Source organism: Dicentrarchus labrax, unplaced genomic scaffold (assembly GCF_905237075.1).
Source record: "Dicentrarchus labrax unplaced genomic scaffold, dlabrax2021, whole genome shotgun sequence".
Classification (NCBI taxonomy): domain Eukaryota; kingdom Metazoa; phylum Chordata; class Actinopteri; family Moronidae; genus Dicentrarchus; species Dicentrarchus labrax.
The window spans coordinates 1,018,410-1,043,927 of record NW_026136707.1 but is presented as its reverse complement, the minus strand read 5'-3'; the positions used below and the strand labels follow the sequence as shown (position 1 = coordinate 1,043,927).

At 41.6% G+C, this 25,518-nt stretch overlaps 1 protein-coding gene across 1 annotated transcript in view; it reads left to right on the top strand.

Annotated features, from left to right (window-relative positions):
- sh3bp5b (SH3-domain binding protein 5b (BTK-associated)) overlaps positions 1–25,143 on the top strand; it is a 39,225-nt gene extending 14,082 nt beyond the window's left edge. The window contains exons 4-9 of the mRNA XM_051406585.1: positions 14,614–14,778; positions 14,900–15,030; positions 18,401–18,443; positions 18,781–19,000; positions 20,313–20,666; positions 21,583–25,143. Coding sequence (XP_051262545.1) covers positions 14,614–14,778; positions 14,900–15,030; positions 18,401–18,443; positions 18,781–19,000; positions 20,313–20,666; positions 21,583–21,821 — 1,152 coding nt within the window. The 3' untranslated portion in view covers positions 21,822–25,143. The remainder of the gene's footprint in view (positions 1–14,613; positions 14,779–14,899; positions 15,031–18,400; positions 18,444–18,780; positions 19,001–20,312; positions 20,667–21,582) is intronic.
- The last annotated feature ends 375 nt before the right edge of the window (positions 25,144–25,518 follow it).

The following is a 25,518-nucleotide window of genomic DNA, read 5'->3' as shown; positions in this document are numbered from 1 at the left end:
TGAGCATGTTGAGCAGCCAGATGAAGGATGGATTTGTTGCAGTGCTTGAAAACTCAGAGCACTGGAAGCTTAACAATGCACATCTCGTCCTGACTGTTTTCTGTCCAATTTTCTCTGGACTGCAGATCAAGACTCCATTAAGCGTAGCCATTATCTGTTCTGATGACCGCTGGCTCAACTGATAATTCATTGACATTTACTTGGCAAAAATCAGATACTCTTTATGGATAACCACAGAAGCAATAATGTACCACTACGTTGTTTTCCACGTATTTGAAACAGTCTGCTAATGTTTTTTAATGCTAATGTTGAAGCATCTTGTTCAAGGGCACTTTGCTGATATACCTGCCCCGTCCAGGTTTTCTCAGCAGGTCTGATGTATGAAACCAGTGACTTTGAAATTACAGCCAGCTTTTCTAACCTTGCCATAGCTGAATCCACTGTCCTACATAAACATTTTCCATCTGGCGTATTTATCTGTGCTTGCTCTCCAAATGCCTCCAAGGGCAGATTTAGCATTTGTTGTGTTTTATGTGAACAGAGAAGGATAAATGTCAGTTTTGCTAAGCCAGCCTTGTTCTGCTCTCAAATCTTTTCATCACTCGTGTCTCTCTGTTCTTCCCTCATACTCAGTTTTTCTCTTTGTCTTTCCCTCTCTCGGATGGCTACAGACTGCAGTGGAGTTTTTATCAGATCTCTGCAGTAATTCACTGCTTCACTAGTACCCAAGCATTTGAAGGCAAGGCTTTGTAAGTCTGGGAAGGAACGTTCTGGTTAAGATTCATAGGGCTCATTGTTACATATAGGGCTAGAGCTATTATGAATTGATCAAACTTAGACTATTTTTTTATTCATCATTTAGTCTATAAAATGTTACAGAGAATCCCATCACCAGGAGGCCAAGGTCACATCTTGAAATGTCTTGTTTTGCTGTCCAAATCCCAAAGACATACAATTTACAGTAATATAATACTGGAGAAAGCTAATCATTTGAACACTACTTCCATGAGAAGCCTTTTACAGTTTTGCCATAGCTATTGAGCACTCATTGCTGTTGTTGTTTTTGGCGTCATAATCCAGATGCAAAAGGGAGAGCAAGCAGGCTGGTAGATTAAGAGACTGGAAGACTGGAATCAACCCCCCTGTTATGGCCAGTAACTATCCTATTGCCTAGTACTCTAGTGATGGAATTATGAAGCTGACCCTGCACTTTTGTCTTGCTGTGAAAGGGGGAAAGTAAACATTTATTTTCAATGAAGTTTAGGATTGCATTATTTGGGTCAGTAAACCAAAATAAGTGTGCTGAACAAAGCATCTCCATCTTGCTCAGCATGAACAAGTTGGCCCCCGATTCCGCAGGGATTTACTATCTGTCCATCTTGTCTTGTTTTTCTTGTCGTTCATATCTAATATATCTCTAAATGAGGCGCTGCCCCCCGGAGGCATCGAGATCTTTGAGAAGACGGTGCAATCCTTTAACTCCCCGCGGCGCTATAGCCATTTAGATTTAGTTTCTCTGAACAGATGGTGAAAAAGGCTTTTGGAACCGAAATAGAAAGAGCTGAAGTCAAGGAAAAACAGTTGCTTGTCGGAGGCGGTGAATTTTTTTTCTCGCTGAGGGTTTCTAATGTTTCTATTACAGCCGTTATCAGAGAATCTTGTAAATAGCCTCTGACACAATTAGGCAGAATGCACAGAAATCTTCTTGATGTTATTTGTTGCTTTAATGACTTGCCAGCTAAAAATATCTCAAATTAAAGACACACTGGCTCTCTTTGTCACTGTGTTTGTGCAGTGCTGCGTCCAGTTCACAACACTGTCGAGTCTAGTGTTGGGCTTTTGTTCGTTAGCTCACTGCTTAAAGTTTGATTGAGGTTTTCATTTTATCTTGCTTTGTTATTGACTATTGAATTTAGGAGGGAGGTAAGGAAATCTTGGCAACTCCGCCCTCTTTTTTTCTTTCTTTGTTTTGCTTTTCTTTCCTCCTTTCCTCTCCTTCATTCCTTCATTTCATCCATTGTTCGTTCTTTCTTGGTAGATTTGATGCCTTTCTCCCTTATTTCTGCTCTTTCCTTCTTTACCTCGTATTTTCTTTCATTCCTTTTTTCACCTTCTTGCATTTTACTAGTATTTATTTCTTCCTTTAACCTTTCCTCTGGTTGTGTTCCTCACAATCCGAACCTCTCCTTCCTCCTTTTTATTTTACATCTCCATTTTGTCCTTCATTCATTTTCTTGGTTGCTTCTCACCTTCCTTTTCCTACTCATACTTTCTTGCTTTCCTCCTCTTCTGCATTTCTCTTTGTTTAGTTTTGTCATTCCATCCTCGCAGTATACACACAATATTAAGCTTGACTCACTGTTTTGTTTGCCCGTTCAGAAAATCTGTCTCTTTCTCCCTCTGATCCCTCCATCGCTCTCCCACTCAGTGTGATAAGAAACACATTATTTGCGGTTGCAGATAAAGCAGCAGGCAGCGCCCAGGGAGTGGTGGCAGCCGTGGATGGAGACAAACGATTCGATTTGACCTTGACTCCAGATAGAAGATAAATACAGACCTATAACTCTGGATAATCTACATTTGCATATCAGGCAGCCCACTGGCAGCTAATGATTCATGAGTCAGTCCTCATGCAGGAGTACAAAAAGGGTTTCCCATCGAGTTCCTCTAGGACCTTGAGTTTTATTCATTTGAAAACAAAAAAAGGCTTTTAAAATTAAATTAATGGCTCTTAAGGTACTTTTAATTTATGTATAGTGCACCTCAGCGCCTCTTGATTGGACAGACTTTGTGTCATAAAAGGTTTTGGTCTAATTTTGACTCAAATCCTTTTTTCTGACATTGTCATGTCTAGAGCCTGACTGATATATCAGTCAGCCAATATTATCAGCAAATATTGGCCAAATATTGGACATATTGGTATCAGTATGTCATCTAGTGGTAGACCGAATAATTGGTCGGCCAACTAATCGGGCCGATAATCTTTTAATTCTTTTAAAAGAATGGGAAACCCTGTTGATGTTCGAGAGTTCCTAATAGCCTCATTATGAACAACAGAGAGAAGGTAATATCAATGTAACTCTGACTTTTTTCCACACATCTTCTGAATTAAGTGCTGCTGCAGTTCTGTGACTCCTGCATTCTGGACTCTCCGGGTCTACCTTGCTTCAAGCGTCCGCACTGTCAGTTCCCTTCGCTTTTGTGAGGGAATCCAGTGATTGTGTTGACTCCACTGGAATGAATTGATTTCGGTGTGAAGTTTTGCTCTCCTCACTTCTTTTGTGACCGAGCCCTGACGATTTGGGGCAGATACGCTAGAAGTTTTATGAATCCAACGTGTGACCTTTCTGTAAGTGAACAGCCTCTCTGACCATTAACTTAAATAGCTTTAAGCTTTGATGTCCCTGGTGTGCCAAAAAGGAAAAACACTTTCCAATGACCCGAACATACAGTAGTCGAGGAAGTGGGTCAGGGTGACGAGGCAAAAAAGTTTGTGGAGTGATTGCCTGAGTGCACATCACTTCAAAGACGCACGTTTTTAAGTGCTGACTCCGGTGGGACAGAGCAGGCCTGCTGTATCTGAACTTAAACCTTCAGCTGAGAGTTTTTTTAATGTAATGAAATATGCATCTGGCTCATTTTTTATTCCACTTCACCTCCATAGACTCAGGGCTGGAGATAGAAATAAAGCAGTCAGGATATGTGTTTGTCTTTGCCTCTCACTGCTAATATATATTGTGAGGAAAGTGAGTTTGTGAAAGTGGTGTTATTCTATTATTCGTAGGTAGTAGTAGGTAGTAAGTTGTGTATTTTGGAGCAGGATCACTTGTCCTCGCTGGTTATTCTGTTAGTATGAGGGTCAGACGATTGGGCTGCTGGGTCTGAATTGTAGTGGAGCAGTAAAGTGGATGACTCAGTGCCTCCTCATCAATATGGCGACTGCAGAAGCTGATTGAAACCAGCAGCCCACTCAGCCTGCAGCACCACAGGTTAGCTGATGTCTGGTGAGAGAGAGGAGAGAGGGAGTTTGAGGATTGGAATGCAAAGGATTTGGATGAGGGATGAAGCAAGCATGGAGTAAATTTTCTGATGGGAGGATGATTTTTAAGAATTTTCTGGTGATAAGGCTGATGCAGTGATGCATGAAAATGCAAATACAGAGTCCAGTACGAGTCTGCTGAAGACACATCAGTGTCTTTGTGCAGGTGCTGATGTGCATGCTGTTGGGCGTGCGACGCTGGCCCATATTCATGCATGTTAGAACAGCTTGAAATATCAACTACATTTCTGATAGAATTTTTTGCACTTTGATAAACATATAACCCAAGCTAAGGAAATGTGAATAATGAGGACAGGCTGTTGGATGTTACACTCTAATATTTCAAAGAAATGCCCTGAGATACCCTGAAAGATCACTTATCAGTTCAAAACACTTTCCAAAAGCTTGTTATTGGGATTTTCTTTTAAACCCTGGGCTAATATCATATTGTTAAAAACGTGCTCTTTTGGGTTGACATTAAACTCGACCACCTCCGGCTCGTGATCCTCAGATGTTTAGATGTGTGGATTTCCTCTGTGACCGTGAGGGTGGCCTGGCTTTGAACAGATGTCAGGGGATTAGGGAGGTGAAGGGGGTAAGCGAGGAGCGAATCCTGGTCGTTCAGACGTCGATATGCTGGATTTGGAGACTAAGATATGAGTAGGGGAGAGGAAGGAAAGGATGGGGTGAGAGATGGTGAAGGAAGAGAGAGAGGAAGTGCACTGTGGTTGAGTTGGAGGGGTGAGGTTGTTTGGGGTGCAAAAATAAACTCCTTCTTTTGTGCAGCGGTTTATACTCTGACACAGGAGGTTAAATAAAAGTGTGTTTCAGCTAATGAGCAGCAAAAGCTTCCTCCATTTTGGACTCTGTGGCTCTCAGTTCCCGCGAAGGTCACCACTGACTGTTACTGAAATTCAACAATTTGAAGTTGACATCTAACATTTGCATTTGATTCTCTGAACAAATCTACTAATCGCAGCGATTCAGATGTGAATCAAAATAAATTGTGTTGTCTCTAACGGAATCTTTTGTTTAACACTTAAACACTAAAAACTAAACAATTAATACATGATTCAGTTTGAAATTAGTCTTAAATAAAAGATTTGGACATTTGGGTGTGGGGAAGTGGTTATTTCATTATGTAATATGAAATTGTCACACAAAACACAGAATCTGCTATTTTCTTTCCTTTCTCCCTCTCTGTTTATCTCCCTCCCTCCCCCTGCTGGAGATTTGGCAGGCATTGCACGTCACATCAGACATTAGCCACAGGGACTGGTGCTGATGGATGGAGTGAAAGATGGAGGGATTTGGAGATTTATGGGAGAGAGGCAGAGGAAGCAGCTGCAAGGTCAAAGCCATCTGGTTTGGTTGGACCACCTGGGACGCTGTTTGTTTGTGTGTGTGTTTGTTGTGTTGTGATGCCACTGGCCAGTGAGTTGTTGCATAATGTCTCTGGCGGGCATGTCATTGGAACAGCTCTGACAGCGTTTTGTGGTTGGGTGCCGGTTTCCTTTTTTACTTTTGACTGTGACTCAGTAAGAACGTTCAATTATGTGTAAAAATTGTGTGTGTTGTGTGTGTGTGTTTTATTCTTGGATGGCAAGACTCAAGCTTTTGGGCATTACGTGGCTTAAAGGTTCGGACAAATTTAATGTGATAAAAAGCATAATTAAGACAAAATATTGTCAAGTTGAGCAATTACATTCTGCAGGGTTTTAGGATGTTATTATTTAACCCCCCTCCAGCCATTTTCTCCTAATGTCCCTCCGTTCAGCAGTCATGGTGACTGCTACCTCTACTGTTTAAAGGGCTGCACGATATGGTAATAAAAGACGTATCGCGATTATTTTAACAGATATTGTAATTGTGATATGATTAACGATCAGTGGAAATTATAATTTTTCCATCACAATTTTAATTTTCACCAATAACAACTATTATAGGGGCGGCTGTAGCTCAGCATTGCTGGTTCAAGTCCAGCACGGCCCACATCTGTATGGAGTGTCGACACCATCACTTGACATTGTTTGTCTATAAGCGTGTGTGTGGTTGTATTTCAGGCCTATCTGTTTAAACATTGAGTAAAAAAATTACTTCCCCTTTGGGGATTAAAAGTAGTTCTTCTTCTAAAACCATGATGATGTGACATTTGTTGGGGTCTGTACCAACAAACATGTTTTCTTACAGAACAAGATGTGTAGGGCAGGGGATCTCTGTAGCACTGCAGTACTTCATTATTATGCTATTTTGTCACACATTTGACCTTTTTATTAAAAAAAATTACAGCTTCTTATGTTTTGCATTGAACTTGTTCATATTGCAATTTCGATAATATTTCAATTATTGGTGCACCCTTATTTTTATGCAACCAGATGGCTTCACAACTCACCAAGTCTGTCTTTGGTTTCACTGAGTAACGCCATTGTATAACTTTTCCCTGAACTCCCAACCGCAGCCTGGATATATCTGGGTTAATTTCCCTATTAAAGACCGTGAAGTGGACATCAGAGGCCGAGGCTGCCTCCCTGTTGTTGCAGTCGTCTGTGATTCGTTCAACCCTGAAGCTCCCTCACATAACTAGGCCAGCTGCAGTTTGTTCACCTCTCCTGCAATAAACAGCATCAATGTGGGTCTGCTGAAGGCTGCGGTTAGTCTGGCATTCTGGGACAAAAAGGGCGCTCGCATTGCCTTCAACCGCCGTCCGTTATGGATGTTGTTGTCCCAGATCGTGCTTCCTCTTTAGAGGCAATTAATTGCCGGACTGGATCGAGAACTGAGATTAAAAATAATTGAATTTCCTGGAAAATTGGCCAAATCAGGTCACTTTGAATACAGATACTGTCTCCTTCCAAACCCCCTCCTTCTTCTCTTGTGTTAATTGTGGCAGACAAACAGATTCAGGTTATTTCTGAACCCCTGGACTCAGACCTCTGAACTACAAGACAGGTAGACGGGGCATTCCACCTTGGATGAATGAAGGAGAAGCTTGTGTTCATGGCAGCGAATTTCATGAAACAAAGAGACAAAATGTGTTAGATAAAGACTCTGAAGTCGGAGCCTGTCTTGTTTTTATCGTCATGGGGACCATATGAAGGTCAGTGGAAAGTCTGTTATGATCTAAAGGCTCATTTCACCAGAACGTCTTTCTTCGACAGCTCTGACTGATGATGAGACTTCTGTCCTCTTTGTCTGTCCTCCCATCTCGTCCTTTGTCTTCCTCTCTCTGCTGCGGTTTGGTTTAAAGGCCATTAGGGGTTGTTTGACTGTCACACATAATATATATTCAGTAGCCACAAAGCTATTATATTCTTCTGTACATACTTGTCATGTAAAGCTTTGAGTTTACTTGAGATCTTCAATCTTCCTTGCCTTAAAAATGTAACCATTTTTGTCTTTCCTCCAACATTTCACGTTGTTGGAAGCACAAAGCCCAAGTTTTGGTCAGGATTCATTTCTTTAAAGGAGATAAGGTGACTTCAATTAGGGGTATGCAGGGTCAGCAGTAGCATACAGACCTAATTAAGTGGATCGACAATCAGTGTTGACTTTATTTCACATAAAATGTTCAGATTTTCAGTTTAAGGAAGAATTGAGTACTGGTGTGCATTGGTGCTCAGTGCAGGTGGTTAGCCTTATTTGAGGTATAGGGAGAGAAAAAGTTGGATTGGTACATCGCTAATATTATTAATACATGTCTGTAGCTTTTATCCCATCTGGAGTGCATATGCCGTTTTTCTCTTCCTACACTAGTAATAATTAAAGCTGCACAATTAATCGAAATATTATCAAAATCGCAGACGAGTGAAGATAAGTGAGTTACAGGTAATGTTGATTCTCTCCAAATGAGGCGTGGTTTACACTTCGACATATTTTTTAGTTTCTTATCTCACTCAAATATTATGACAAGAACTGTTGTTGTTGAGATTTGATAAGCAGAGTTGATATCAGGATTGCAAAAAAAGACACAACCTTATGTTTATTCCATCTGTCTCTTCCTTCTCTGTCTTCATTGGTCTTTTTTCCATTCTTGTCTTTCAGTTAACAAGTTAACAAAGCTTGTTTTCTCTGTTTAAGGGTCTCTTGAATAACTGAAGTGCCTTTTCTTCCAGGGACAGGGAGAGTCGCAGCTCGGTTGCTGACGTTCTGCATTACTTACACATTGGCCTCCCTCTGGAGGGTCGTCTCTCTGAAAATTTCATGGGCCCCATGCAGAGTGATTAAAATATGAAGTCGCAGAGCAAATGAGAGCAAGAAAGAGAGAGCGACGGAGATGCTGCTGAGAACAGAGATGGAGAGAGGTGTAGAGAAATAGAGGGACGGAGATGTAAAAGAGGCAGGCAGAAATGTAGCGAGCAAGAGAGATTAAGTGGGACATAGAAGCTGACAGATGGGGAGAGGAGAGGAAGGAAGGAAAGAAGGAGATAGATGAAGAGGAGAGAGAATGTGATGGAGGGAGAGATGGTAGCGAGCGATGGAGATGGATGGAAGGAGACAGGTAGATAAAGATAGAAACGGATGGTAGTAAGATACTGTTGAAGAGATGGGATGAGAGAGAGGAGGGCAGTTGAAAGACTAGATGGAGAAAGATTGGAGAAACGAATATCAACAAATCAGAAATCTAAGGGATGATTATGAGAGGGAGAGGAAGAAATGGAACAGTCGAAAGAGAGGGAAACTCAAAGATCAAAAACAGACAAATGAGAGACCTGAAGATATTTTGCTCAGAGTGTCAACATTCACACTCTGTTAAAAGCAGAAGTGACCTGCAGTGGTGCTGACACCTTTCTGGACTAAATTCAGACCAAAGAGAAGTTGTAGCTGTGAACTGTGAAGCCACACAGAGATTAAAGGAACACGCCAAGATTTCGAGAAATTGCTCTCCTGTCCGCATACTTTTGTCTACTTTTGGTCTAGGGCTGCTTTCCATAGTTTCTAATGAAGGCCTATCTTAATGCTGCAGTTTGAAATACTTTGGTACTCAAGCTTTCTCTAGTGGTACGCATAGGAATGTCTTTTAATAAAATAAGTTCATTGTAAAACACATACTTTCAAAATACTCCAACATTCTGAGTGAAAATACTACGAAGGTCGCTGAAGTGATTTCCTGTTATGTTTTGTTTCAGTATCAGCGTGCTACACCGCCACGCTCATGCACGTAGCCCACGCATACACCCATGATTAGTTATGAGCTAAAATGTGATGGCAAGATAGTGAGCGGAGGGGAAATGATGGAGCAGTACCCCTGTTCCAATAAGTTAGCTCTGGTTCCATTTAGGATTCAACAACAGTCACCAATAAGTAATCTTCTTATTCGGAATATGTTCAGCCCGGTGTCCACATACTTTTGGCCATGTAGTGTAGCTGTTGAGATGAGAACAGACTCCAGAACTGTTCATGCTAACAAGGCTGTTTTGGTTAAACTGTAAATCGACAATGTGTGACAGCCTTTTTAATCTCTTCTCTCTCTTTCTGCATCTTTTACTCTCTTCCTCTCATCTCTCTCCCTCTTCCATCCTCTCCCTCACCCACCCTCTCCTCTGACCGATGACTGCATTGATGTTGTTCTTGCCCGTAGCTGACATGTTAGCGCTGCCATGAAAATCTGGGACAATGGGAGAAAAAGGCTGAAGCTGTGTGTTCCCGCTGCGTTTAGTTGTTGGTCTGTTGTTGTGCTTCACTTGTTCTGCGGAGCGTCTGAAAATCAGACACGCTCCGTTTTGAATGTGCTTTTATTTTGTGCATTTTTGTTCCATTTATGAAACTACTCAACCATGAAAAACATGAACAGACATTTAGCTTTGCAACAGTATGACTGAGTGTGACGTTGCAGTTAAGAAGCGTGCTGGTCACATGAATTAGACGATAAACAAGTTGTTTAGTCTGCAAGTTTGTTTTCTGGTCTGGTAAAAGTGTTTACTGGGAAAACTTCTTATGACCTGACTGAAGTAGACCAAGCCGAGTGTTCAATGTTTGTGCTGACAGAATGAGGGAGGCGGGGGGTGGGGTGGAAGAGGAGGGAGTGAGCACGTGTAGGATGGGATTCTCTTGGGCAACGTGACAGGAGGAGGAGGAGGAGGAGGAGGTAGAGAAGGAAAACAAGATGAAAACTTTGCAGCTCAAGTGGCCATGTGAGGCTGTATTCATTAGGAGGATGACAAATGGAGAGATCACTTCTTTGCTTTTTGCAGATCTTTACCATTAGTGGGGCAAAAGTTTGAAGTTTGGCTTGATGGCGCCAAAATAAAAGTCACGTTCAAATGAAAATGGCATCCTCTGTATGGAAGACGTATACAGGACACGTCGGAGTCAACGTGTTGCTTCAACATGAATCAGTCTGAAGGCAAATAACTGCCCCCACAGCCCCGTCATTCCCACTGTGGCTGAGCAGCCCGAGGACATGAGAGGGAGAACCATATTGTCGCCCCCAGAAACACTCCGGTAGATAGCCATGCTGTTAGCTAGCTCGCTCGCTAATGAATCTTATCGCTAAAAGCTGAAGATGGATGAATGCACAGTAAGGCTGGGGATGTAATCTTTTTTCATTATTCATTTCATCTGGACCTTAACATGCACACAGTGAGCATGATACAATGCTTATTTTTAGCATGTTAGTGTTAGAGTTGATCCTCTTCATCCGCAGTGGGACATACAGCCGTACAGCCGTCGTTCCCGTCCCTTGGTGCCTATTTCCAATAGTTGGGGATACTAAAAGGAAAGTCAGGGGGTTACCAGATTGATTGGGATTAATTCCCGGGGACAGTAAATGATCAATGCTGGCAGTTAGTTTCTCATTTAAACATCATTGTTGCAGATAACACCAAACCTCGCTGCTGCGACGCAACTCTTCTCGTCTGAGAACACAAACATGCGTGAGTTGACTTTTGCTGCTCAGAGACACTTTGAAAAGACAAAGACATGTATGTCAGCTCATGTTGGCTACAGTACGGTCTTCATGTCAGTCCACAGGAGACATTACTGTAGGTAACACACGCTCTCTGGAGCGTTCAGTCGGCATGTGCATTCAGGCAGCGTGGAATACAAAGCCGAACACATGGCGGCAACAAGGCCGAGGTTGTTTGCGTCCTGCTGCGCTGGCAGTGTCCATAATGAAATTACAGCGAGCATGTGGTGATGTCAGAGCGTCTGCAGACTAGAGGTTGACAGAGAGAGCTGATGGGAGACAGATAGTGGATCTGTGGATTGAAACTGCTGATAAATACAAATGTTCTGTGGGTTTTCATTTTCATTTTGCATTGCCTGCATCAGTATAATGTAAATAGAACAACAATCAATACTCATGCATACTAATTACATACATCTGTGGCATTGGAATCAGTTTAGATTATCAGTTATCCAGTAAATGTGGAAATAAACTGCATCAATTTATGACTGACAACCCTTACAGTCTGATATTCACTTTCTAATACAAAGACAATATTGATCACCAACTGGTTTATCAGCCTTATCCATTCATTCATTCTAGCACTGATACTCCTGATATTGAGTCCCTAATTCCCTTTTTCCCCTTTACCATGATGGTCGATGTCAAAAGCTAAAAACAAAATTAGGAATAGTTTTCATTTTTACTGATTAAACTATTGAAATTGGGATCATTTGACATTGGTTAAGGTCTGTACCAAACATGTTTTCTTACATCTGCAGAACAATATTTGTAGGCCAGGGCATCTCTTCAGAACTACAGTATTTCGTTATAATCCTTTCTGTCCCAATAATTGTGCAGCCCTAGCTCACTCCTTAGCTTCTTCTAGCAACCACATCGTCAGTGAGTTGCTGGATTTTCTCGCCTGTAGTGGCATTTTACTTACTTTACCTGATTTGGTGTTGCTCACATAAACCCAAATTTGCATACAAGCCTTTTTGGTACAACTAATGCGAATATGTATACTACTAGTCTATGATTATTATTTTTATTTATAGATAGAGAAGGTGGCTGGGGAATTTGTGACCAAACCAGGAAGCTGTGGGTTCAGCTCCTCTCTCTACGTATAGATACTGAGATGGAGAAACAGACAGCAAAGCTTTTACAGTAACTCAGTTGGAGTGAACTGGGTCAGTAGAATCAACTTCTGATTTTATATTGAGTAAACTGTCTTCAGCTGCTTCATATATATATGCTTCACCGAGCCTGAGTACAGTTCAGTCTGCATTGGTTTATTTCTTACTGAGCTCTTCCTCCATGTCCACGTGTTTGTTAAAAAAACATTTTACAGCTTTCACAGAAATAGAGAGAGAGAGAGAGAGAGAGAGATATGAGCTGGAATTTACTGCAGCACATCAGTGATGATTCATCACATTCATACTGTACGTTTGCATACACACACTTTCAGTCACAGAAAAACACCTCATTCTGGGTTAAAGTCAGTGCTGCCTGCTCCAGTTTACACATCAGACGAAAGGAAGGATCAGCTGAATGCTGCTGACACAGGCCTACACACACACACACACACACACACACACACACACACACACACACACACTGAAGGCTTGTGAATAAGACATCTGCAGTTTATAGGATTGCTCACAGCCTCGTCAGCTCGTCCTCATGCAGTAACTGATTTTACAATACGCATTGTGACCCTTCACTAACAGACAGTGGCAGAAAATGTACCCGCTTGATTTTAAATACAACCACATAACTTCCATTTCTTTATCATAAAGTGTGTAAATGACTGTAGATGGTTATGGGCGAATGCCAGAAACCTTACTACGTAAAAGTGTTGATTCTTGCCATCAGCCGCCCTAAGATGACAGAATAAACACTGCTACTGTGCACGGTTAAAGGATTTTACTGAATTTAGAGGGTTTTTAACAAGCAGAGGTAGTGAATAAGTGCCTAACATCACTTCCTAACATTAAAAACACAACATTTACTGCTGATAGGTGTATACATTAGGATGCATACCAGAGAAAATCTTTACATTTTCTACACTGAGAAAAAAATCAGCAAGAAACAGCGGCTGCTCTGTTTGTAAATTAAAATACTTCAATACCAAGAAGAAAATTATAAGAAATATTTTTTAGGCAATTAACAAAAATACTTTTTCTTATATTATTATATTCTTTTCTATATTAACATTATTTGGGAGAGAGCAATAAGGCTTTCTTGTCCTAATTCCAGTAATCTGTCAGAGTATTCAGCAAAAAGGTTTTTCTTCATAACCTTGAAAAAATTCAGTGGTACTTTTATATCATAACAGAAGTTCTCTCAAAACACTATGCCGTACTTTACTCAGTGACATGTAGTTATTAGATTTTATACACACTCCACGTCCACCCTCTATTGTCCAGTTACCCAGAGGCACACACACAACATGCATTCACACATATTCACTCCCACTGAAGCATGACGACGGTCTCATCTTGCGTTTCACATCATTCCGACATGTGAAGTCTTTTGTAGCGCGGCGCTTGACCATGATAACAAAGACCTTTGCTGTTGGCCTTAAGCGCTTTAACGTTTCTATTTTTTTACACTGATCTGGGTTATTTTTGTCCCTGTGTGTGTCATATGTTCTGGATTTAAACTCAACAAGAACTCAATGGATGAGATGCTCAGCTCCCTGAATGAAATGGGACAAACACGTGTTTATAAGTGAATTCTTATCTGAGAAAACTACTGATTGATTAATGCTTGATGAACATAAAATTAATTATTCTTAATTATTATTTCAAGCAAAAATGCATATGGATATGATATGATATGATTTTGATCAGCAGAGTAGTGAAAAAGTGCCTGGTGTTTCTCTGTAGAGACTCCTAACATAAAAAACATGACATTTACTGCTGATAAGTCTTTATTTACAGTGCATGCCAGAGAAAATGTTCTGACATTTTATTGACTAAAAGATTCAATCGTCTTAAATAAGCTTCTAAATTCATAAAGGTTAATTTAGACTTTTACGGGACAATAATTGTATTTATTTAATTAATTTAATGCAGGGTTTGGTGAAGGGCAAGTTACTCAGGAGAGAAAATCAGTCAGTAAATAAGAGGACATGAAGCACTTTTAACATAAAAACAAGTTATGTATCGTGCAAAGTGCTCTGTGGATGAAGAGTGCCTGAAGTGTGCAGTCCCACAGTGAATTCATTAAGACATGAGGAGCAGCTGTGGGAGTAAATTTACAGCTTAGGTGGGAAGATTAAACTGGTTTCACAACTAAATGTTTATAGTGGAATCACTGCTTCATAAGGAGCAGATGTAACATGGCGAAAATGATTTCTACAGTTCTCCATAGATTAAGAAATTCAGATTAGCTACATGTGAGTAGGTTGTTTGACTGACTGACTGACTGACTGACCTGCATCGGCCTCTTGTTGACCACGTGTGAATACAATCTTACTAATAATAATATTATTGTTGTTATTATTATTAATAATAATTGCCGAAGATAATAAATACACTGTAGCTGTAAAATAGGCCCGAAGGCGTAATAAAGACCATGGGTTGTGATTGTTTTCCTCAGGCAGGAACAACCATAAAAAGCCTCCATTGTATATCAGCTGGTCTGTGATGTTTTTATAATTGATCTCTCTCTCTGTGTCTTTCAGGCCCAGCTGGAGGCCCAGAAGGCCACCCAGGACTTCCAGAGAGCCACTGAGGTCCTGCGGGCGGCGAAGGAGACCATCTCGCTGGCTGAGCAGAGGCTCCTGGAGGAGGACAACCGGCAGTTTGACTCGGCCTGGCAGGAGATGCTGAACCACGCCACCCAGCGGGTGAGGAGGGTTGGGGGGGGGCTGACACCAGAAATGGAAGTTTGTTCTTCTTTTCCTCCTTCTTCTGCATCTTCTCCTTCTCTGTGCGTGGCTGACGGTGAGTTCTGATTGGCTGTTACAGGTGATGGAGGCGGAGCACACTAAGACGAGAAGCGAACTGGTGCACAAGGAGACGGCGGCCAAATACACGGCAGCAATCGGCCGCATGAAGCAGCTGGAGAAAAAACTCAAACGCACCATCAACAAGTCCAAGTAAGAGCTCAACAAACACACCAACTGTGACTGCTCATTAATGTGGCAGAGAGGGAGGGAAAGAGGATTAACGTGCACTCAGGCAGCCACATCGGAGCTCAGCAGCTCTGAACAGGGTTAGGGGTTAGCAGTAAGCAGTGGTACTTTTAGCTGTTCTGGCAGTTTTAGGACGATGTTAAAGTGAATAAAGTTAAAAGATTTTAGGGAGAGTCCTAGATTTCTGACAATAAATAAATAATCTTTTTTTTTTTTTTTTTACAAATAATACCGCTTTATCTCAAAATAGTACTTTGACTGACAGCAGCTTTTAATGACTGTATGAAGATATCGTCATACGTTCAACAAAGTTCAAACTTAATTTAATAATTTCGCCTGAAACTGCGTTCTTGTTGTTTAATCTAATCTGTTTCTTAGCTCGCTAATAATCAAATATGGACGAGCAAACGAGGTTATGTGTCAAATAGAAGCTAGTGTCATTACTGTATTTTTAGTTTCATATAATTGTGATTAGTGTGTTTTGTTCAAGCTAATGCCATTAAAGACAACAGTTTAGGTCAAATAGTCAGATTTTTGTCAAATGTGTTTTGGAGCAGTGGTTCTCAACCTGACTAGAAAAATGGGAAATATTTTAATTTCACAATAATTTAATTGACTAGAAGTAAACCCACTGAGATAAGGATTATTCTGTTCACAGGTTAAACACTCTGTACTGTTTATCTGTTAATATCAACAGTTATATAAACAGAATATTCATATAAATCTTTTCAGACAGGGGTCCCTGAGACTAAATCTTATTAAATATGGGTCCGTGGCCTGATTTGTATACATTTTGGGATCCTTCGCGAGTACAGACCAGGGCTGACCAGAAGACTATTTTGTGTATTTAGAACTAAAAGTACCTCCTCAAACAGTTCACATATACTCAGAACATTACTCATACCGCAGTATTTCCAGCCTGGTTTTATGTTTGGCCATTAATCGTGTTCTTTGCCGGACTGGCATGTGGTCACAGCGAGGTGCCGAGCTGCCAGCACACGACTGTCTGCTAGTGGGTGACGTTAGCCAAATGTTGAGCTGCAGACAAAGAAGTCCCCATCAGCATAATGTCATCTGTTACAGGGGGAGTCTCACTTACACACACAGGACTGATTATAAGAGCAATCAATCTGTCCGGCAGCAGACATTCGCTGTCCCTCCACCAGACCTCAATGAAACCAGACGATGTGGTTTCTGGCTTTCCGAGCAGGTTAAGCCCGATCCATCTGTTTAACCCTGATGAGGTCTGAAGTCTTATTTTTTTAACTTGCACCTGAGCCGTTTTTTTAAAGAGCAGGTTGCTCTTCCCCATTCTGCTGAAAGTGGTGTCTCTCTAAAGCAGTGAAACTCAACCACAACCACAACCAAACAGTCAGGTGTTTGAGGGGAAATCTGTCACGAGGTGATGCTCCTGTAATGTCACAATGATGCGGTTGTCAGAGCGAAACCTCAGCATTAGTCATGTTCCAGGTGATAACTCTGAAATGAAATATAATGAATAAACAAGCATAGAATTTCCCTCTGCAGTATTGTCTCTTGGTATTTCTGTGCATGACTGGGCGAGGTATTTTTGCATTTCCCAGAGATCACATGTCCATCCTTTGATTTTACGTCATGGTGGCTTTTTTATTCAAAACAAATAAAGATGCACAAATTTGAAACACAGATTTGTGACTGAAAAAATACCCACATTTGAAAAAAAAGCCACTGATAATTAAAAGCAATTTTCCCCACAGTTGAAAAGAAGCCCAGAAAATGCTTCTGGTATTTAAAATGCAGATGAGCAGCAAGATTCCCTCTGCGCAAGTTTAAAAAGAAACTGTTAAACTACACACTGTTTGCACGGCAGGGTTTCAGCTTTCAAACACCACTCAGCAAATGGATTCCATTTTTATGGTTTTTTTCCTTAGATTTTATATTTTAATCACCTATTGAAAATAAAAACTGTAAATCATCTGCCCGAAAGCCCACGGACACTCAAACCTTTAATATCTCTAAATCGCCCTGCACGCAAGAAGGTGACATCACATCTCAGTGCCATTATTTTTTCCCGTTTCCATTAATGGGCTGTCAAGAAGTTAATTTCCCTGTTGAGTAAGATTACGTTTGGAGCTCAGGGTAACGTTTCTGTACCCAACTTTCAGTAAAACTTCTGTTTCAGAGCTGATAAATTACATAAGACCCTCCCTCAATCCCCATGTGTATACCTTATTGCTCAGAGCCTGTGGAAGGCCGTGTCAGCCTCCTGCCGTTATCTAACGCTTTCCAGAGGCAGAAGTAAAGTCAATGTACAGATGAGCTGAAACATTAACAGTTACTAACATGTCTGAAAAAGTATTTAAAAGGGAACAAAAAGTATTCATCCAGAAGAGGGTTAGTAAAGACATGCATGTCCTATGTCCCTTACTATTCTCCCAGTTGTGTTCACTTAAAGTTTCCGAACTTTTATTATCTCTTCAGGGACCAGTGTGGAGGATTTAGTGGCATCTAGTGGTGTAGTTTCAGATTGCAACTCCGTCAACTCACCGTCCCCTTCACATTGTGTAAGAGAAACTATGGTGACCATGAAAGACCCTATCTAGAGCCAGTGTTTGGTTTGTCCATTCAGGGCTACTGTAGAAACATGGTGGAGTCTGTGGAAGAGCACCTACTTACTCTGTAGATAAAACGTCTCATTCTGAGGTAGCGAAAAACAATAATTCTTATATTCAGGTGATTCTACACTAATGAAAACATACCTATAAATATTATATTCAATTTCTGCCAATAGATCCTCCTCAATGTTACACACAGTAAATGTTACACACAGTAAATGTTACACACTGTAAATGTTACACACTGTAAATGTTACGCACTGTAAATGTTACACACTGTAAATGTTACACTGTGTGGGAACGCTTTGATCAGATTTTATTGACATGATATTTTAGTGGAGGATTTCTACATTGTGGTTTTGCAAATTGAACTTTTACATATTTAATGGAAGATTATTATTTGTTATATTGTCGATACAGGAAATGTCACTGAAAACTGTGCCGAGTAAGAAACGTGCATATCTTCTCTCAGCACTTGGTTCTGTATTTAGTTTCTTTACTGAATGATCAGCCGCAGTCTGGCTGCGTGTCATCTCAGCAGGGTGTTAATCCGCTCTGCACCGTACGCTCATCCAACATCACAACCCCTTTATCTCCCTCTCTTCCTCCAGGTTGCCATGGTGATGGTGTGGGTACTGCTCTTAGTTTCTGGGTTACTCTGTATTTTTTCCCCTCTGATCTAATCTTTTCCCCTCTCTCTCCCCTCTCCCTCTCTCTCCTGTCCTCCTCCTCCTCCGCAGGCCCTACTTTGAGATGAAGGCGAAGTACTATCTGCAGCTGGAGGTACGTGACGGCTGCTCGGCTGTAATTTACTCCCCCTCTCGACCCCTCTGAATCCCTCTGGAGGATAGGATAATTTTCGGTGCAGCTGTTGATGTAGCCGTGCTGGAGCTCGATCAAGGGTTAAATACCTTGAGCACAAAGTCCAAACATTCAGAATGCGTTGACTCGCCATGTCTGTGCTGCAGCGACGATGCTGTGGTTGTGTGTGTGCTTTAGGCTGTGATTAGACTGCAGTTGTTTTTCTGTGACTTAAAACACAAATGAGAGCTGTTAGCATTGTTGGACAGCATTGTCTGGGTGTGGTTGTGGGCTCATCCTATCGTCTCCCCCCCTCCAGAACCTGAAGAAGAACGTGGACGAGCGGCAGGCCAAGCTGTCTCAGGCCAAAGGCGAGTATAAGACGGCCCTCAGGAACCTGGAGATGATCTCCGACGAGATCCACGAGCGACGGCGAAACTCCGCCATGGGCCCCCGGGGGCGCGGCGTGGGCGCCGAGGGCGATAGTGTTTCCGGGGACGACATCTCAAACTTTAAGATGGAGTCGGACGGAATATCCAGTGAGTACAGAAGGACGTGTGTGAAAGAGAACCACAGTTGTTCAGCTCAGGTCCTCTTACCTTGTTACATAAACTCTATTCAGCACAAACCTTGAAACGTATCGCACGATTCTCCTGATGAGATAAAAGGCCAATTAGTAAATGTTAAACCTTCCCATCATGCCGCTCTGCTGTCAGCCTCCACAGTAACAGCTGTGCTCACCCGGTGACTGTAAATGTCAGGGTCAGCTGCAGCGAGATTCAATCGCTCTTCTGTCATTTAGCTTCCTTTAGTGATAAATGGGGGTCAGTGAAGTAACTTTTAGAATAGCACAGACAGAACGAGATACAGCAAACGTATCTTTTTAAAGAGTAATTGGTTTTTTGAAAGAGCTGTCTGGCTCTTCTGTCTGGAAGCCAGAGAGAGAGAGAGAGAGAGAGAGACCCTTCAGGAGCGCTGCTTACGTCAGAGCACACAGAGAACGGAGGTTGTAAAGGACGGCAGGCAGTCGGTGAACAAACACTTTAACATGTGTAGAACTGGGCTGCAGTTTACTTGAGACGATGCCGTGCCGTCTACATCACGTTCGTCTTCACTTTGGAATAAATAGAAAAGCGTTACCATGGTAACCGCAGAGCAGCGGAGGCGTCCAATCCCAGAGCAGGCACCGTGGAATCTGTGGCTGAATATAACGACAGCCGATGGTGCGTTCGTGTGCTTTGATTTCTGTCGGGGGAAGTGAAACTCCTCCGCTGGGAGTTATGTGACACTTTAGAGTTCTTTTTATATCTCATTTGCTCTTACTCACACTTTCTTTCCCTCTTTTTTCTTTGTCCATTATACCTCCTCCTGTCCTTGTCCATCACTCCTCCATCTTTCTGTCCTCTCTTTCTTTGTCCTCTTACCCATTTCCCTCCCTCCACTCCCTTTCTCCTTCTTTTCATTCTGTACCTTCCCTCCTTTCTCTTTTATCTCCCCCTTCTTTCTTTCAACCCTACATCCTTCTCTTTCCCTCCCTCGTCTCATTTCTCCCCACCTCTTTACTCTTCTCTTCTCTTCCATCCCATTCTCCTTTCTTCACCCTTCATCCTTCCTTCACTCATCACTACTCCTTCTTGTCTCCTTTCACGCTCAATTTCCTCCTTCCTTCCCTCCATCTTTCCTTTTATTTCTTCTTCTTTCAATACTTTTTGGAACCGTCTTGCTCTTTGTCTCATTTTGCACTTTGCTCTCCTCTCCCTCTGCACCATTTTCATTTCTTCCTCCCCCCTTTCTCCCATCACGTATACCTCTAAACTCTTGCTCTCTCTCTCTCTCTCTTCCTGCCCGCAGTGGCGTCTGTGTGTTTCGATGACGAGGCTTGTGGCGGCAGCAGCATCATGTCGGAGGAAGACTCGGAGACTCGCTCCACCTGCAGCCTGGGCTCATCTCCCAGCAGCCCTCAGGAGCTCCTGTCGCCCTGCCCCTTCGCCAGCTCCTCCTCGTCCTCCCCCTGCACATCCTCCTCCGCCTCTCCGTCGCCCACACCCTCCTCCTCCTCCTCCTCTCCGTCTCCTCTGTCCAGGCCCTGCAGCCTGGACCTTCCCAGCACCGTGTCGCTGTCCGACTTCGGCCTCATCTCTCCGGTGCTCGGGCCTCGCAGCGAGTGCAGTGGAGCGTCGTCACCAGAATGCGACCTGGAGAGAGGTGGGTGATTTCTGTGTTACAGCAGAATATAGCGACACTTTTCTCCCCTTTTTAAAAGGTTTCAAATATCTACATTTTCATAAATATAAATAACAAGGGATGTTCCGAGGAAGTTTCATTGTAAGCTGTTCCTTAATGGTTTTTATCAGTAGAAGGTAATAAGACGTTAATAAACATTAAAGTAGCAGTAGTATAGAGATATATGTTTTATTAACAGGTGTATAAATCGGGTTCGAAATGTTCGGCTGCAAGTGACGGCTGCTCACCTGCAAATGGGTGCATTTGTGTGCAGCACGTGCTGTTACACAGGAGGAACACAAATAAGAAAAGAAACTGGGAAGTGAGATGGATGATGTTTAAGAATCTATTCTGGGAAAGACGTACGATCTGGCGCTACCTGCTCGACTCACACCTGCTCCGCCACAGGAGCCTATTAGTCAAAGTGACAGCGAGCCGAGCGCTTCACCTGCAGAGCCGAAAAACATCTGCAATAGTTCTCCACACTTCTGTCGGCCTTAATGAATAACTGAGAGTGCTCGTGTGTGTGTGTGTGTGTGTGTGTGTGTGTGTGTGTGTGTGTGTGTGTGTGTGTGTCCACCTGTTCGTTCCCATAAATGAGATTGTTCTGTATACCTGTTGTTTGTGTGTTGTTGGAATGACGTCTTTCCCTCGCAGATGTGGTTTTACTTTTTTGTGGATTCTCACTTTTTAAGACATTCCACCAACTCTTCTCCAGCCAAACATTTTGATGTTAAACACGTGAGTGCAGCAGGTTGCAACAACAGCGAAATCTTGCGATATTGGCTAGAAACAGGGACATCCAGTTAGCACTGATACCTGTTTAATCTGTTTAATAATTAGTGCCAATCATGCTCACGTCTCATTAACCATTCACTGACCTTCTCCGGTGCTGCAGGTGACCGGGCAGAAGGTGCAGAGGGGGATCTGGACAACGCTCCGGCCGCCACCACGAACAACAACAGCAGCAGCAGCAGCAGCAGCAGCAGCTCCACTTCCAGCACCAAGAGGAGCTTCAGCCTGGAGGCACGCTTCAGCTTTCTGAATCTGCGCCGCCCGCGCGCCGACAACACCAAAACTACGGACAACTGTTCCCAGAAGGCCGAGACCGGGCAGACTGTGGTCTTGGTCAAATGAGTCTGAGGACCAAAAAGAGAATTTGTTGGAGGGATTTTGGCTCTGCCTTGACTCATTCTGATCTAAACTCTCTGATAAACTGTTTATAAGCGACCTGCCACAACTGCACTCCATTTCCAAACTCCGCGGTCAAAGAGAGACTCTGAATGTCATAGTTGGTGTCTATTAAGTATCCTGTACATCTCTGCAGCATTGTTACTCCCATTTACCTTATAAAGGACATTGCACCTAAGGACTCTCGTGCCTGGGAGATAAAGAGCACTGTTAAGGGCGATGAAAGAAAAAGATGGAAAGAAATTGTTCATGTTCTTATGTTAGTTTTCCACTAAAAAGCATACTAGCTGCCTGTGTGTAACCTTTGACTTGGGAATCATCTTAAAACGGCTCTAACTATTAAATAATTGGTATAATTGTTTATCAAAACTGAGAATTTATAACTGTTAAGTGGCACTTGGCATGCTGTAAACCATGCAGAGGTGATTTTTGCTTCAACAGTTTAACAAATTAAAGTCACACAGATGTTCAATAAATACTGATCTCTTATGCTTCTGCTATACACTCCTGTATTATGTACAATGTTGTATTTTCTGAAGCTATGTATGTAAATTGTTCAAGGCACTATGGAGCCTCTGTGTTAAAAGGCTGTTTATTTTCCACATAAGCTACGTAAACTATAATTCTGGTTAATTTAAGCTTTTGCCACCATGATGATTGCGTTTTGAATTGACATCTTTTTGGTGCACATCCAGTAAAGTTACTGATATTTAAACACAAAATACAATAACGTCACATTGCAGATAAACAAAAATAGCTGCATGTGGTATCACAGTATTTAAAGAGTGGCTTAATAGTAAGCTGAAGTTGTTCACTGTGGTTTAAAGTGATGTAACTTTAGAAAGAAGAAGTAATGGAAAGTTAAATATAATAGAATACACTTGCTGAATTCTCTGGTAATTGGCTGCACAGTATTATGGTAGCTAATGTTTTATATATCAAATGTTTAGTTCATAATAAAGAAAAAAAGATTCTTGTTGAATTATACTCAAATGTTTTGCTGGTGCAGTCTTATATGGTCTGATATGACTAATGGCTACTTCAGCAAACTGTTGAGCAAGCTGTTGAGCAAAAGTTGTTTAGTGTTGCTTTAAAGTTTTGAGTTTATTCTCTCCACCCAACAGTGATGTCATAGTGTACTAACACACTCTGGAGTACACTTTCACATCACTGTGTCGAGGTGAGAGGTTAAATCCCTGGAGGTCAGCGAAATCAAGATTTTCAGCTTCTGTTAAGTTGTTCTTTAATTGCTTTAGTCTGAAAAGGTTTTCCGGGATGTGCACCGCTTTCTCAACATGCTGCTGTTATACTACTCACCAATAAAATTACGCAATATAACAATTGTTAAAATAACAATTTTCTCTGCTCAATGTAGTGGACAGCAGTACTTACAAGCTGTGTAATGAAGTCAGTGGTTTTTAAACAATCATTATTTTGGCAAAAACAAGACCGAAAAATCTAAATTATCCTTTAACATATTGCCTACAGCTCTATCTTAAACCCAAGCACATAGCAACATCTCGAACTAGCTGCACAACTACACAGGGAGGTGGATCATTAACTGTGAACAGAGGTGTAAAACTGGATGACAGAGGCTTGAATTTCCTTCTCTGCACTACACTGAGCCAGTATGTTCAGCCTCTCCTCGTCGTGATGGGTCCCTCAGGGCTCTGTACTGGAGTCCCTGCATTTTCCTACAAACTCCTTCCTCCTAAGAGCCATCTGCCATATTGAAAGACAAAGCAATACGAGGACTCAACTCTGGAACTTTACACTGCATCCTCTGATGGATAAAAACTGGTTTTGGACATAAATAAAAGAACAAAGAACAAGTTTTCTGAATGTGGAAAGAAAAGCGGATTGTTTTTAAAACCACTGATCCAATGATGGATTGTGTTGTTGGAGATTTTTACAAGCAGACTGAATGTTTGAAGACTTGTTAAAGGAAGAATTTGATGATAACCATTGTTTTTCCTGCCTGATAAGGTGCCATATTATGAGAGAAGTAGCTGGTTGCTTCAGACCCCAGTTAACATTACTCTGTGAAACCAGTGATAACCTCTCGCTTGGACGTATTTTACTTGTGTTTAGGTGAGGAATAATATCTTTGATTTTACTGTGGAGCAAAAGGAACAAAAGGTTTCAGCAGTTTAAGCATCAGGGTTGAAATATTAGTATGTTCCCCCAAGTGGGTAAATCATGCACTCAAATTAGTAACTTGTACCCTAAAATACTTATTTTATTCCCTCAGATTTAAGGATGTATTTAAGGAATTCTGTCAACAAATAAGTCCAAAAGACCCAAACTACTAATTTGTTGGTCTATCTCTCGATACTTTCTGATTTCTCTACCCTGTCTGTGGCTCTCAGGCTCAAGCCCATTGGTTACTAAGGACATACATCTTAAAAAACAAGTTACAAATATATAGTTTATTTTTTTTTAAAAAGCTAGTCACTGTAGTTACTCAAACAGGAGGAAATTGTACATTTGTTGGGGACTATTTTTGGCGTTGGATTAATCCAGTCTCGTCCACTCTAGTGAGTATTTGGGGCAGCAGGACGGTGTATGTGGGACTGAGTTAAAATAAGATACAGTGTGTGTGTTCACAGTAATGAAGGAAAATGTTGCCCAGTGCAACGGTGTGGTGGAGCTCTATGGCACAGAGGATATATCAGATAACAAGATATCAATTTGTTGTCACTTTGGGTCTTTTCATGGAACTTTTGCCCTCGACAACTGCTAAGGACTGTTTGGCTTTAATACAGTTTTACTTTAATTTTGGTCTGAAAAACAGACAAAAATAGTAATTTGAGAGCACAATTTTGTATTTGTCGTCATAAATTATTCATTTGAGGGAACAAAATAAGTAATCTGAGCGTAGGAAAGACTGGATTGAGGAAACAACTCATCATCAAACTTCTTCCAGCTATACAGAGAAGTGCTTGGTGACTGGGGAAAAATAGAAGGCTGAGAATTTACAAATGGTCAACATCTGTCACATCATCGCTGTAGTAACAATTCAGCCTCTTGCCTCCTGCTTTCTTTCTTCAGTTTGTGTATTATGTGTGTGAACAAAATGTGATATCTGTATATTTCAGTATATCTGTGTCACTTTTTGATGTGGAAATTAGAATATAAACCACTCACCGGCCTCCCTCTCATAGCTGTGTGTGTGTGTGCAGTGGGTGTGTAGTCCTCTGCATCGTCTCTCAGCAGCTTATGTGCCTGTTTTTCAGAGTAAGAGTAAAATAAACAGATGTTCACTTCATTGTCGGCCTGGCTCATTTGAAATTCACTAGATCGGCTTGAATGGGAAGATGTCGCACATGCTTATAATAAATTAGCTTCATCTTCAGAGACTGAGTTTATGATTCTGATCTGATAAGCTGAGAGACCTTCAGCACTCTAAGAAACACTGACTGTTCCTTAATCTTGTTAGTGATTTAGGTCATTAAAAGGGGTGATAAGGCAAACCGACTGCAATCAAAAAAACAGAATTGGAATTGCATTAACAACCAGTATCTGTCACATCTTTAGAGAAGCTTAAACTGGTCCAAATGGTAGTCACATTTTACTAATAAAGAAGAGAGCACCAACACAAAGAGACCTTAGAAATACAGTACAAACACATCCTGAAAAGGTA